This window comes from Mastigoproctus giganteus, chromosome 8 (assembly GCF_048544385.1).
Source record: "Mastigoproctus giganteus isolate SK-2022 chromosome 8, ASM4854438v1, whole genome shotgun sequence".
NCBI lineage: Eukaryota > Metazoa > Arthropoda > Arachnida > Uropygi > Thelyphonidae > Mastigoproctus > Mastigoproctus giganteus.
In genome coordinates this window covers 72766765-72780310 of record NC_143582.1, presented here as the reverse complement: position 1 = coordinate 72780310, position 13546 = coordinate 72766765, and the positions used below count along the sequence as shown (strand labels likewise).

The following is a 13546-nucleotide window of genomic DNA, read 5'->3' as shown; positions in this document are numbered from 1 at the left end:
GTCCACTTTGGCAGATTTACAGGTAGCAACTCTTGGTTGTGTGGATCTACTTGTACATATTTTATAGACATGGCCAGTAATCGCACAGTGGCCACAGACAGGGCCTTTTTGCTGGCACTGCCTGGCTGTGTGACCAAATCTGTGGCAGCGATAGCACTTTGTACTAGCATAGTATTCCCTGAATCTATGGCTGGTCCAGCCAGCATAGATTCTTTGTTGATTTTTTTTATGATTGTCCAAACATATGGTGATAGCTCAGCTATGGTATTAATTGTCCATTTCTTTTGGATCTATTTCCATGTTTAATGATGAATTCCTTGGCCATTTCCTCAACTGTTAGGTGATCCTTTAAAATTTTATAGTACCACATCAATCAGAATTCCATTGTTTCTTATTTTCCTTAGGTTATTCACCTTTATCTCTTTTAGATGAGGTTTAAACTTGTTCAGAACAGTGTTCCTGACTTCTTCACTGCTTTTATGTTGAGTCCTTCACGGCTTTAATAATTACATGATTGATTTGCTTTGGGGGGAACCAACTCTCTTAAGTATAGTTTAGGTATCTTTAATTTGAGAATGTCCAGTATTTTTGCTTGTTGCTGCCGTTTTCACATATGTTAACATATTCATTTGTTTGTAGCAATCCTTTTCAGCATTCACTGCTTCTAACTTAGCTTTTAAGACTTTGTTCTCTATGATGAGAGCATTAACTATATTTTATAAGTTCCAGCATCTAACGATCTGCTTTCTGATTACAGCTGTAATTCTATTAGAATGTGTGGTCATTATATCTTCCAGGTGGAGTTTAGTAGCCACCATTTGGTCAATTCGGTCAGTAGGATTTGATGTTGAGGCCTGCTTATTGGCACTTATTTCTGTTTTAGCTCTGGTTTTCTTGGCCTTTTCAGAACTTAATGGCCAGGTGGGCAATTGTAAAGTTAATTTATAATATCCTCTACAGGGGTATTCTCCCTGGATAATTGTCTAGTTTCCAAATCTGGGAACAGTCTGTGCCAGCCATGCTTTTCCTAGTTATTTTGTTATTAATTTTTTTGCTGTAGTGCATCAATATGATAATAATTTATTGGCAAACATCGGTAGCAATCTGATGATATCAGTTTATGTTCCCACTATAACCAGAGTTGTGCGGTATGGAAGTTTTAAAATATTTCAGGAAGTGCTGATGCAGCATTTTGTTAATGTTCAAGATAACAATGAAAACCTTGCAAAAAACACAAAATGAGTCTATAAAACATTATATTTCGATTACAGACCTTTTAAAACATATGTTTTGCTAGTTTTAATCTTTAATAACCATTATTTTCACAGTTCTCAGCAGTCAAATAAAGGCAACTTGCCACTACAATATCGGTATGGCAATGTCGAAAACGAATGTATAGTAATCAGAATGGCTTAGAAGTTTGAAAATACACTAAAACTAATAAAAATATCACACTTACCTGATTTCTCCTAGGCTGGACCATGATTACTTACCTTTAGTTGAAGAAATTCCATCTTACAGTGATCCTAAAACAATATAACTTGGCACAGACAATCACTTGGTCCCTTCCTCCGTTTGCCAATCAAGCGGAGCTCTGCAGCACACGTCCCTCCTGCTTGACGTCGCATGCACTTCCTACAGTATCAATATCACCTTCCCACAGTGTGCTACAGTAGCACATTGTGGGAAAGTGATATTGATATAATTCGGGTGACCATCTCTATATCTAGTAAAATTACAGATTAGATGGTCAAAGAAGCTTGGACCACCTCTGACCACAGATCCATAACTTTCACTTTAAAGAGACAAATAGAGTCACCCCAAGGTTCATCAGATATAACTTAAAGAAAGTTAACTTGCAAATTTTCACAGATAAAATACAAAATAAACTACAACAGCAGACTCAGATCCACAACTATAATTATAACCCAGATGAACACAATTTAAATTTGACAACTATGATCAACCTAATTAATATTAACAACTCAGTACAAGCAATATATGTTATTCATTATACCAGTACAGCACACAGTAAAGCAAATTTGAAAACCAGTATAGCACAGTAAAGCATTATACCAGTACAGCAGAGTTGTAGTATGACATGCCAAAGCATAAAAGTACCAAGGAGGTACCAACTATGCTCATACCCGGCCAATATACAGATTCACTGCAATCTGTAGTCTTACTAGTTGCTCTTAAGCCCAAAGGTGAATTAAAGTAAGGAGGGAAGCAAGCCCTTAGCCATAATTATGAGAGCATCCTTGCATTCAGGGGAGATCCCTATGGACTATAGATATGCAAATCCCCAATTCACAAAGGGAGGATCAAGAGATGACATGAGCAATTGCAGACCTGTTAGCTTAACCTCTGTTACAGAGAAAATAATGTAGTCACTGATTAAAGAAGTAGTGCAGTCATCTAGACAGAAATGCAATTATACTGCAGTCACAGCATGGATTTGTTAAGGGGAAGTCTTGTCTGAACAATCTAATTAGGTGCTATGATGCAGTAACAAAGGAAATGGATGCAAAAAATAATTCTGATATCATATACTTTGATTTCAGGAAAGCTTTTGATAATACTGTTGCACATAAAAGACTGCTATACAAACTGGAGTAATGTGACATTGAGGGCAAGTTACTGATATGAATAAAGGGATGGTTGAGAGAGCGAGAAGACAGAATGATTATCAATGGGCTCTACTCTTCATGGACTAATGTTATTTAAAGAAGTAGTGCAGCCATCTAGACAGAAATGCAATTATACTGCAGTCACAGCATGGATTTGTTAAGGGGAAGTCTTGTCTGACCAATCTAATTAGGTGCTAGTGATGGATCTGGTGATGGGCCCATTGTTGTTTTCAATATTTATTAATGATATTGATATACAAATGTTGGCAGGGTAATGACAGTAATCAAAGTAAGAAGGGAATATCAGACACTAAATTACAACAAGAATTAGAAAAATTACTGCAACAAAATCTAGAAAAATTAGCCTGATGGGCAGAGAAATGCATTGACAAATGCAAGGTACTGCATATATGGGTAGCAGTAATCATAGAATAACACACCAACTATATGGTACCACATAGTGTACTTTCGCTTTGTGAAAAATGAGAGAGACTTGGGGTAATTGTACAGTCAGATATGAAGTTCTCTGATCAGTGCAGACAGGCTGCTAGGACAGCTCATGGGGTTTTGTCAGATATACAGGAAGTTTGCTAGCAGGGATAAGGTGATTATCCCTCTGTACAAAATCATGGTTAGGCCACATCTTGAATTCTGTATACAGATCTGGAAGACTCATTTTAGGGAGGATGTAAATCTCCTAGAACAGGTGTAGAGCAGGGCAACAAGATTGGTGAAGGGAACAAAAGGGTGGTATCCCAAGAAAGGCTTTAGTTCTGCAAATTGAAGCATCTGGAGACTAGACACCTGTAAGGAGATCTGATTGAGGTGTTTAAGGCCTTGAAGGCATTGAATAAGCTCAATATTGATGGCATTCATCCTCTTGCTAAGACTACATACACAAAGGGATATAAATTCAAACTGAAGGAGGATTGTTGCAGAATTGATGTGCAAAAGTTTACCTTCAAGCAACAGGTGGTTGATTGCTGGAGCAAACTTCCATCTATTGTTGTAGAAGTGGGTAATGAGAATAAATTGAAGGACTAGACAAATTCTTGGAGGGGGGATGGACAAGCAAGGTGGGTAATTTTTTTTTTTTTTGCTGATGGTTTATATGCTTGTTTTCTTGCATCATTTGCCACTACTAATACTAAAGAAAATAGTATAATCCTTGACCTTGCTCAGAAGCCAATTATGCCCCAAACTCCACTAGAAGCATTCAAATAAGATCTTTTCATCATAATTTTGTGCAACTCAGACTATAATCAATTTTATGATATACTGCTAACGTTTGGAATGTTTAATATTGCCCTCATTTTCATCCACCTCATCGTCAATATTGTCACTAGTTCTTTAAATACGTTCAAAAATGTTGGAGTCACTCGGATATTCAGCTACAATGACATCATTATCAACTCCTAAAAATTCGTCAAGAACAATTTCTCCACTGATCAAACCTCGCTTGCAACTCTTCCCAAGGTTGCTCAATGTCTTCTTCAATGTCAATGTTTTCATTACCAGCCATATTTGCAACCAAGAGTGTAATTCTCTCCTTACTATTTCTATATAATGAAATCGATCATTCCCTTGAAAAAATTCGTTATACAGAAATTTTGTTAAAGAAATATGACCTTTTCAACAATGAAAAATACTGTAAATTCAGAAATACAGTAAAAGATGGGAAATAAGTGGGAATGGTTACATTTTCTAACATTTTAAAACAATTTATTAATATATATTAAGAAATGACAATGTACATGATGTGCAAAATATATTAGTACACTTTTAAGAATTATGTTGTAAAATATTTGGTTATTTTTTGTTGTACACTGGATTCTACTGTACACCATTCATAAAAATGTTTGAATTTGTTTAAACTTTAACCACTGAGATATATTTTCTGTTACATTTTCTTCACACTGAAGTCCTTGATCCAAAGTTTCAAATGCTGCTAACGTTTGGAATGTTTAATATTGCCCTCATTTTCATCCACCTCATCGTCAATATTGTCACTAGTTCTTTAAATACGTTCAAAAATGTTGGAGTCACTCGGATATTCAGCTACAATGACATCATTATCAACTCCTAAAAATTCGTCAAGAACAATTTCTCCACTGATCAAACCTCGCTTGCAACTCTTCCCAAGGTTGCTCAATGTCTTCTTCAATGTCAATGTTTTCATTACCAGCCATATTTGCAACCAAGAGTGTAATTCTCTCCTTACTATTTTTAACACCTACACATTTATCACCTTTAAAAGTCAGAGCCTTGTTTGGCAAACATTTAAAAAAAAATGACCTGTTTCATCAATGTTGAATATGTACTTTGGACTCTTAATCCTCTATATTTTTTTTCAAAACTGTTTCTTTCCAATGGTTATAGTCTTCTTTGATTGCAACTCCACTTTCATCAGAAATAAATTTTTTGAGTAAGCCATGACACTCTTTAAATTTGTCCAGCCAACCAGAACTGGCTTGAAATGTTTTGTGCCCCAAAGATGCACACGTCATAGCCTTTTCTTTTATTAATGGTCCTGATATCAGCATGTTTTGGTCTCGAATCAACTCCATCCACTTAAAAACTGCTTCATCTACATCTTCCATTTCGCACACTTCCAACTGGGTCCCGTTTCCTCAAACAGTTTGAAAATAGAAACAGTTTTTCAGAATGGTTGACACACTACTTCTGGCAGGGGCAACAAATTTTAAAGCGATTTCTTTTTCTTTTCTTAACGTTCCAATCTATACTATTAAGCACTTTCACTTTTTCACACTACACTCAAGGATTTCCTCTTAGACACTGTAAGGTTACTTGCACAGCAGTTAAAACAAAGCTGAAATTAGGGACCACTTGTAACTACCACGTAAACAGAGACAGGTGAAAGTGTGAACGATTCATTTCTTCGAAACAACAGATGAATTTCCAAGATAAAGGAAAATCACTCTCTCCTAATTCTCTAATAGGATGCTTACGGTAGAAAATAGGCTGACCAGAGCCAATGCCCACATCAGGAATATTCCTTAATCTTTGCTAAATGGCTGTGGACAGCTGACCAGCAGGACTTCTCAGTATAGTAGTGTATAAGTTGTATAGGTTTTCTTCTTTTTAGTCATTGCTGACCCTCTGCTGGGCAAAGGCCTCTCCCAGAAACTTCCATCTTTTTCTATCCCATGCCGTCATTGGCCAGTTTCCTCCTGCAGGGTTTTACAGGCACCATTAAATTGTAAAATGTTTTTAGCTCTTAATTCATGGAAATAATGCCTTTAGCTATTAAAGGCTAAAGGGATTAATTCTTAATCCTTTTAGCTCTTAATCTGTGCTTTCTACAGTGTCAGCTCTATTGCCTAAAGGCCAGAGGTGCGAACAATGCATACCCAGGTCTCTCGAAATCTGTTCGTTATATGAAAACTATTTTCAAAGTAATGACCAAGGGTAAATCAAAAAAGTTCGAAAATTTCCCTATATGGAAGTTCATTAAAGAGAGGTCAGACTGTACGCAAATAATAACATTGCATATAACAGTATGGATGCAAAATCTGCTCTATTCTTATTTCCTATTTCATTAATGTACACAAGCTTGTTGCTACAAGTAACAAATGTGTGTGTTCCTGAACCAGGAAACTCTCCAAATGAATTGCTAAGTTTCTTGTTTTAGAAAATACTGCATGAGATTTGATATACAATTGTTGGCAGCGTGGTTAATGACAGTAATCAAAGTAAGAAGGGAACATCAGACACTTAGCATGCAGACATTTTGCAACCACCAGTTTTTTTCTTAATCAAATTAAGTTGTTATATAATTACAAATTCTTTTAATTACTCAGCACTCTACTATAAAATATGCTACAAGGTAATATAATTTACTCCTACACTACAAGTACAACTACAAGTACTTTGACATGGCACACACACAATTTAATTCCACAATATCACACTGCTGGTAGAGATAGCTCTTCCTTCCCTCTGTACCCTACTAGTATCTCTCTCTCTCTCTCTCTCTCTCTCTTCCCCCCCACTCTTTTCCTGCTGAGTAACATGGAAGTCTTATAGACTAGTGGTTCCCAACTTTCTTGACTATGTGAACTACTTTTTTTTTTAGGCAAAAATTTTGCAGCCCCTACTAATACGCCTCTACTAATTGGAAAAAAAAAATATATATATATATGTGCAAGACTACTTATTTGTGTTGGAGCTAAATAAAGTTCAAAATTACAATGATTGGTGCACACATGGAGTCGTAGACTTTTGCAATAACTCTGAAACCCCTGAACAATTTGCGGCCGATAGGTTGAGAACGATTGTTATAGACTTTCACTACCTTATTTTCTTCCTTCTTTAGCACATTCCTTTCCCCCTCCATGTCATTCATGCAATCAACTGCATGCAATGAAAGCCATGCAGCAATATAAGTAGCAGGTGCTCATAGCTTTCATAAATCAATTATAAATGCTACAAGTGGTGATAGTACAAATCTGAGAATTAGTCATTCTATGATTCCAGCAATGCCTGTTTCACTAGAAGACTATATGCTACTCATGACTACTCTTCCATCAGAACAGCAGCCCACCAGGAACACCGAGAGATTTGCAAAGAAAAGAGTTGTAATGTTATCCATAAATAATACAGTTGCTAACATTTGACTTTCAAAAAGCTAGAGATCAGGCATTTGCAAGCAGGAGGAAAACAGGTGGAAAAAACTGGAAGTTTTTTGCAAAATGCAGTTCTCCCCCAAAAAAATAGGAGGAACACAGGAGATTTTTCAGAAAAAGGACTTTTTTTTTGGTCTGCACTGCACAAAAAAACTAAAATTTTGCTGGAAAAAATATACATTTTATATTAAAATACAGCCATAGGATTCTTTACCAGCACAGTATGCTTATGAATATTAGCTTACCTAACATTTTCTATCTATGGATATTATATTAGATATCAACTGATTCTGAATGACTCAAGAAAGATACTGTTGCAGGCTTTGCCCTCTTCAGTAAGAGGGAAAAGTTTTATTCATAATAATGGCTCTGTTGTCTAGACATGGCTGTCAGGAGTATTTCCAAAGCTTCACCAGAAAGAGAAGAGCTGAACTCTTTATCTCTTTCTATTATTTCTATTTTTTTTATTCCTATTTCTTCATCTATTTCTTTATCTTTAATGACACCAAGAAGTACTGAAAACTTGTCTACAAAAAATTTCAAACATGAATATGATGCAGTGGCAAATGATGGAATTTGTGATGTCTCAGCATTTATGTGAACTAAAATAAATTTACACATAACATTCTTCAATGTATCTAGGAGCAATGACCTCAGTACATGGATAGGTATATTCGAATAAAGAGCTATGTTCGGTTTTTCAAAAATTGGAATAACATTAAAAAAAAAAAAAAACAAGCAAATTGCTTTTATCAGAAGTTTTCAATTCAGAAGTTCTTTTCTTGAGTTCATTAATTTGTCTTTAAAACTTTTAGATAATGAACTGAAATTGAACATGAGTTAGTACCACCCACTTGTGATCACTTGTTAGATTGTTCAATTTAGTAACTCTGAATAGTGCGCTCATATGGCTTTTCTGAGCACTTCTATCCTCTTCTTTAAAAGACTTTTAATAGTTACCACTGTTCTAACAGTCTAGCTACACATTTAACCAAAAGCAGCCAATGTATACATACATACTTCAAAATCTTTTTTACTCCAGTGGCAAGCATTGTTGAAATTGTTTAAATCTATCTTCCTTTTAACTCTTCTATAGGTAGTAGTAAATGTCTACCGAGTATTCACTGACTTTCACAGGAAAGTATTCATCCTCCCTTTTTTTAGCACACAAATTAATAAGATGACAAGGACAACCTATTACCATCAAGTGCTTAATTTCCTCTTTTAATACCCTTGCTACTAGTTTTTAGGCCTACCATAACAGGCACATTATCAGCACTAAGTGTTAGACAATTAGTGCTGATAATGGTTGTTCAGATTCTTCAGATGATGCCAAATGTTGTACCCTATAGGGTCACCTTCCAAAGCTGGGAGCACTGAGAGCAAACTGCTTTTGTCTTCTAATTTTTAACTTTTTTTTCTTATCATGAAAGTTCACCACAATGGGATATAGCTTGGAATATCACTTTTATTACTTAGACTATGTTCTGCTATCCAATTGTGCCAGAATTCTCAAAAATATGGTCATCCAGCATAAGCAGTATTTATGCTGGGTGATCATGTTAGCAATTGAAAAAGACCCATTTTTCAGTGTCATCACTACATTTCTTTCTTTACCCATGCAATAACTGTGCTTGCTGTTTTGTACAAATGTGGATGTTATGTGTAAATTCTATATTTTTGCTATTTCACTATATATCAAGACAGCTTATTTCTGAGCAGCATTCCTGCATGACTAGCAGAAGTCAGATGATGATTATGTTCCCAAAATATGTATAAACATTCAGCATAGTCATCTTAGTTGCCACAAAATGCAACATCTAGTTTTGCATTGCTTTCTGTGCACTGCATGCTGTCTTTATGTTTATATGTTTGCAAATGTCTGATTACATCACATTTCCCACCACTTGAAATTGAAAAATTACATCTACATACAGTATATATTGTGTAACTTTTTCCAGGTAACATGTTTGCATGAAAAACCTTGCATGTCTTATGAAACACACACACAAGCCAAAAAAATATGAACCTACGTATTAAGACAGTCACAGACAGAAGAAATGCAAAATGTGAATAAATACAAATAGATGCAAAGAAAACAGTGAGGAGCCATGATTCAAGAAACAAAAAACATAACTAGTTTCTCAAAAGCATCCACCTGAAAGGTTTTTAATGATTGGAAAGCAAGTGGTTCTTCCACATCTCAAAGGCATTAGTGTGGCAGAAAAAAAATATTTCAAGAGCAAAACCAATGTAATCTAAGGAGGACTGTACAGAAAAATAGAACATTCAGTGTGCAGCTAATAACATCTGAATTCAAGAAAGTCCAGAACTGCCCTATTTCAACCCATACCATGCACGGGGAATTGAAGAAATTGGGTATTGGCAGTAGCCTACTTATTTGAAAGCCAGTTGTTCCAGAGAAAAATGGAAAAATCTGCTTTGAGTGGTGCCAAGAACATCATGATTGGACAGTGGAATAATGGAAGAAAGGCATGGGATAAGATGAATCATGATACACTTTGTTTAGCACTGATGATAGGCAAAGAGTGTGGTGAGAACTTCAAGCAATGGACTCTGTTTGCCTTGTTAAGACAACCCAAGCATCTGGAAGTAGTATCATGGTATGGGGAATGTTTTGTTGGGACAGACTGGATCCGTTGCTACTGGCAGAAGGTCAAGTGTCATCCAGGGAGTGCCTGAATTTTGTATCAGATAAAAGCTGATAAAAGTGTAACACTACATCCTGCAATGTTACTTTTATCCCAAAGTGATGGCCACGTTATGGATGAAAATGCAACAGTGTGTCATGCCAGAATTGTTCGGAGAACATGACATGGATTTCCACCACTTTCCCTGGTCCCCACATTCACCTGATCTCAATCCTATTGAGAATGTGTGAGATATGCTGGAGTGTGTGGGATATTCAGCAACTTCATTGCCAAATGGCTCTCTCTCAAGCATGTCTCTTCTTCCTTCAACTTTATTGCAGCTACACAATATTTTTCTGGAAGAATGGTTACAATTAGACCAAACATACTAAAAGACCTTAGAGAATCCATGCCACGCTGCACATTTGCTGTTATTTGAAACAAAGGCAGTCCAATTCGATACTGAATAAAGGTTCATATTTTTTTGGACACTGTGTGCATTATATATTTGTTTAGCACCTTAGTAAAAGGCATTGTTAATTAGCTTCATGCTACACAAGTACTCTGAAATGACTCCACATAACAGAAACAGCGTAATTACCCCACATATCAATTTTGCAATGTAGACAAACACAGCACACCTGACAGCCAATTCATTAATGAAAATTTAGAAGAAATTTTCAAGATTTTTTAAAAAATCCAATTTTAACATTGCTTTATGTTTTATTATTTTTATGAAAAGGAAAATAGATGGAGAAAAACTAAGTTTCTGCAAAAAGATGCAAAAACTCTTTGTCAGCAACCATATTTATAACAGTGAGATAGAGAAAGGTAAAATCAAATAAAAAAATACAGATTATCTGTTGTAAATCTGGAGAGGCGGAAGCTATAAATAAATAAATTAGATTAGCATTATTATTAAAATTCAAGAATGATGTAAGGAAGCAGTGCTTATGCATCAAATGGTGCCAGCTACTATCAAATACCAAAAACATCTTGGCATCAGTTGTTGATATGCCATTAATCTAGACAACTAACCAACCCACCCAAACATCAACTATATTAGGTAGAGGAGGAGGGGGATGATAATGCTTATCAATAGAGGAGAATCGCTATTGCAGCACATCTTGCATTACACATTGTTTTTTTTTCTGGTCCACCATAGTGTAAAAGGTTGTAAAGTAGATTGCATGTTATTCTCTGCAAAAGACTGACCATTACTTTTTACTTGGCAATACAGTAATTTGAATGGCATTTATGTGGCAGGTGGTTGCATGAATGCAAGTTAGCAAAACATGAACTTCAAATAAAAGTAATCCACAAATACAAGACTGTAAAAAATAATTCCCAACATAACTTAAGAGCTCCTCCTGTATCACTGGTTTTTATCCTCTTTTAAAGAAATCCTCCCAACAAGTCCCAAAAAATATGTTCATTGTAACATATTTTCTAAATACCACTAGATATTTCCATCAACAATGTGCATCAATCAAACTCCAACAATGCATATTACCATCATCTCAGTTCACCCCATCCAAAATGATAATGTAGTTCTTTGACTCAAGTGAGTTGTGGACAATACAGGACAACATAGGAAAAAATTCCTTTCTTCTCAAAAACTTGTTTCTGCTAATGGTTATCTTAATCTCAGCATTGGTGGCATATACCCTCACCTGGTGCAAAGTTCATTTTTTAAACATAATTCTTGTCTGCATTATTTCCATAGTATGTCTTCCAAATATAAATGCAGTTAGTTTTTGTGAAAAATCTATCAAAGTAAATTTTAATCATAGTCTTCTTGTAAATACAGTATTAAAATAAAATATAAAATCATAGTATGAAAAGAAAATATTTAACTTACTGATAGTAGTTCTGTACTGTTGCACTATTTCCATTATGTTCAGTGTTCTTAGTATTTACAGAACTGGTTGTAACAACCACCATTTGATCTACATCCTCTACAATAAATTTGAAGAAAAAGAATTAATGAACTAAATTTTATCTTAAAAGTTAGGTTTTTAATATGCTTGAAAGTAACCAACTAGAGAAGGATTACAAAGAGTATCAAATAATTTGTTCAACACAAATTTAAAGCAAGTTAGTTAATGGATACAGTGTGTTTCAGGTTCATAGCAAATAGTAATAAATTCATGATTTTATTAAAAATAGTGGTAAAAATACAAGTTTTATGTATGAACGGAGAATATTTATTTTCTGTGCATCCACCACATTCCCCATCCACCAGCATGACAACAAACATAATATCCAGCAGTTCAGTTACAATATTAGGTATATGGATAGAATATGTAATATGTATGAAAAAAATAAATAATAATTTCCAGATTTCTATTGGTCTAATTTTAATGAAATTTGGAAATGCTCAACAAATTCTCAAAACACCAAGCATCTTTGCATCATCAAAATCAATCCACTGAGAAATGAGTAATAACATACAGAAAGTCAGACAAATAAACAGTAACTGCGAGATTTCTATTGTTCAGATTTTAATGAAATTTGGGATGGCCTGAGGAGTCTGTCTATCAAAGCTAAATATAAAATTTCATCAAAGATGGAAATTGAGCTATTACATGCAAAAGGATATAAGAAATAAACAAACATAAACAAATTTATTTGAAGGGAAAAAACAAAGAAATGCAACAGTTATATGTGATGGTTGTTTTTTGATGAGCATTTTTAGCTGTGTCAAATAGCTGGTATACAACGGCAATTATATGTCTCGTCTACTCTTACAAATAACATTCAAAAGAATTATTTAAAAAATACATTCTGGGATAGAAAACAGCAATTCACGAAACAGAAGTTTAAGAGGGGAAAAAAAATGCAAAATAATAAATTCAATATAGGGAATTAAAAAAAAAAAAAAAGGATAAACTAGTTGTATTAGAAGTAGTGGCAAATGATGCAAGCAAGAATGATTAGAAACCATCATCTAAAAAAAAAAAATTCCACATCACCTGGTCATCTCCTCCAATACTCTGTCTAGTTCTTTCTTCAAACTACCTGCCTCTACAACAACAGATGAAAGTTTATTCCAACAATCAACCACCTGATAGCTGAAGGCAAACTTCTGCACATCCACCTTCCTCAATTTGAATTTATGCCCACTCGCATGTGTAGTTGATAAAGAGGAAGAATGCCATCAGCATTAAGCATGCTCATTCCAATCAAACCCTTAAATACCTCAATCAGATCACTTTGCAGGTTCCTAGTCTCCAGACATTGCATTGGCAGAACTGAAACATTTCTTGGTAAGAACCACCCTTTTGTTCGGGCAGATCTACGACCCTCCTAAAACGAGACCTCCAGACCTATATGCAGTACTCAAGACATGGCCTAACCATTGTCATGTACAATGGCATAATCACATCCTTATCCCTGCTAGCAAAGTTCCAGCAGATCATTGACAAAACCTCAAGAGCTGTCCTTGCAACCTATCTGCACTGCTCAGAGAAATGAGCATCATGACACTGCCCCTACAAACTGCTTTACATAGTTTCACATCTGACTACACAACTACCACAAGTCTTTCTCATTTTCCACTACGCTGAATATAGTACTACACAGTTGGTATGTTAATCTGGAATTACAAATATCTTGC

The 13546-nt window shown here is 35.2% G+C and overlaps 1 protein-coding gene across 2 annotated transcripts in view; it reads right to left on the bottom strand.

The window, feature by feature from the left end:
- Positions 1 to 13546, bottom strand: part of TBC1D5 (TBC1 domain family member 5) — a 416292-nt gene that overhangs the window by 359229 nt on the left and 43517 nt on the right. For both annotated transcript variants that reach the window (XM_090379490.1, XM_090379491.1), the window contains exon 3: positions 11789 to 11885. In XM_090379490.1, coding sequence (XP_090235616.1) covers positions 11789 to 11885 — 97 coding nt within the window. The remainder of the gene's footprint in view (positions 1 to 11788; positions 11886 to 13546) is intronic.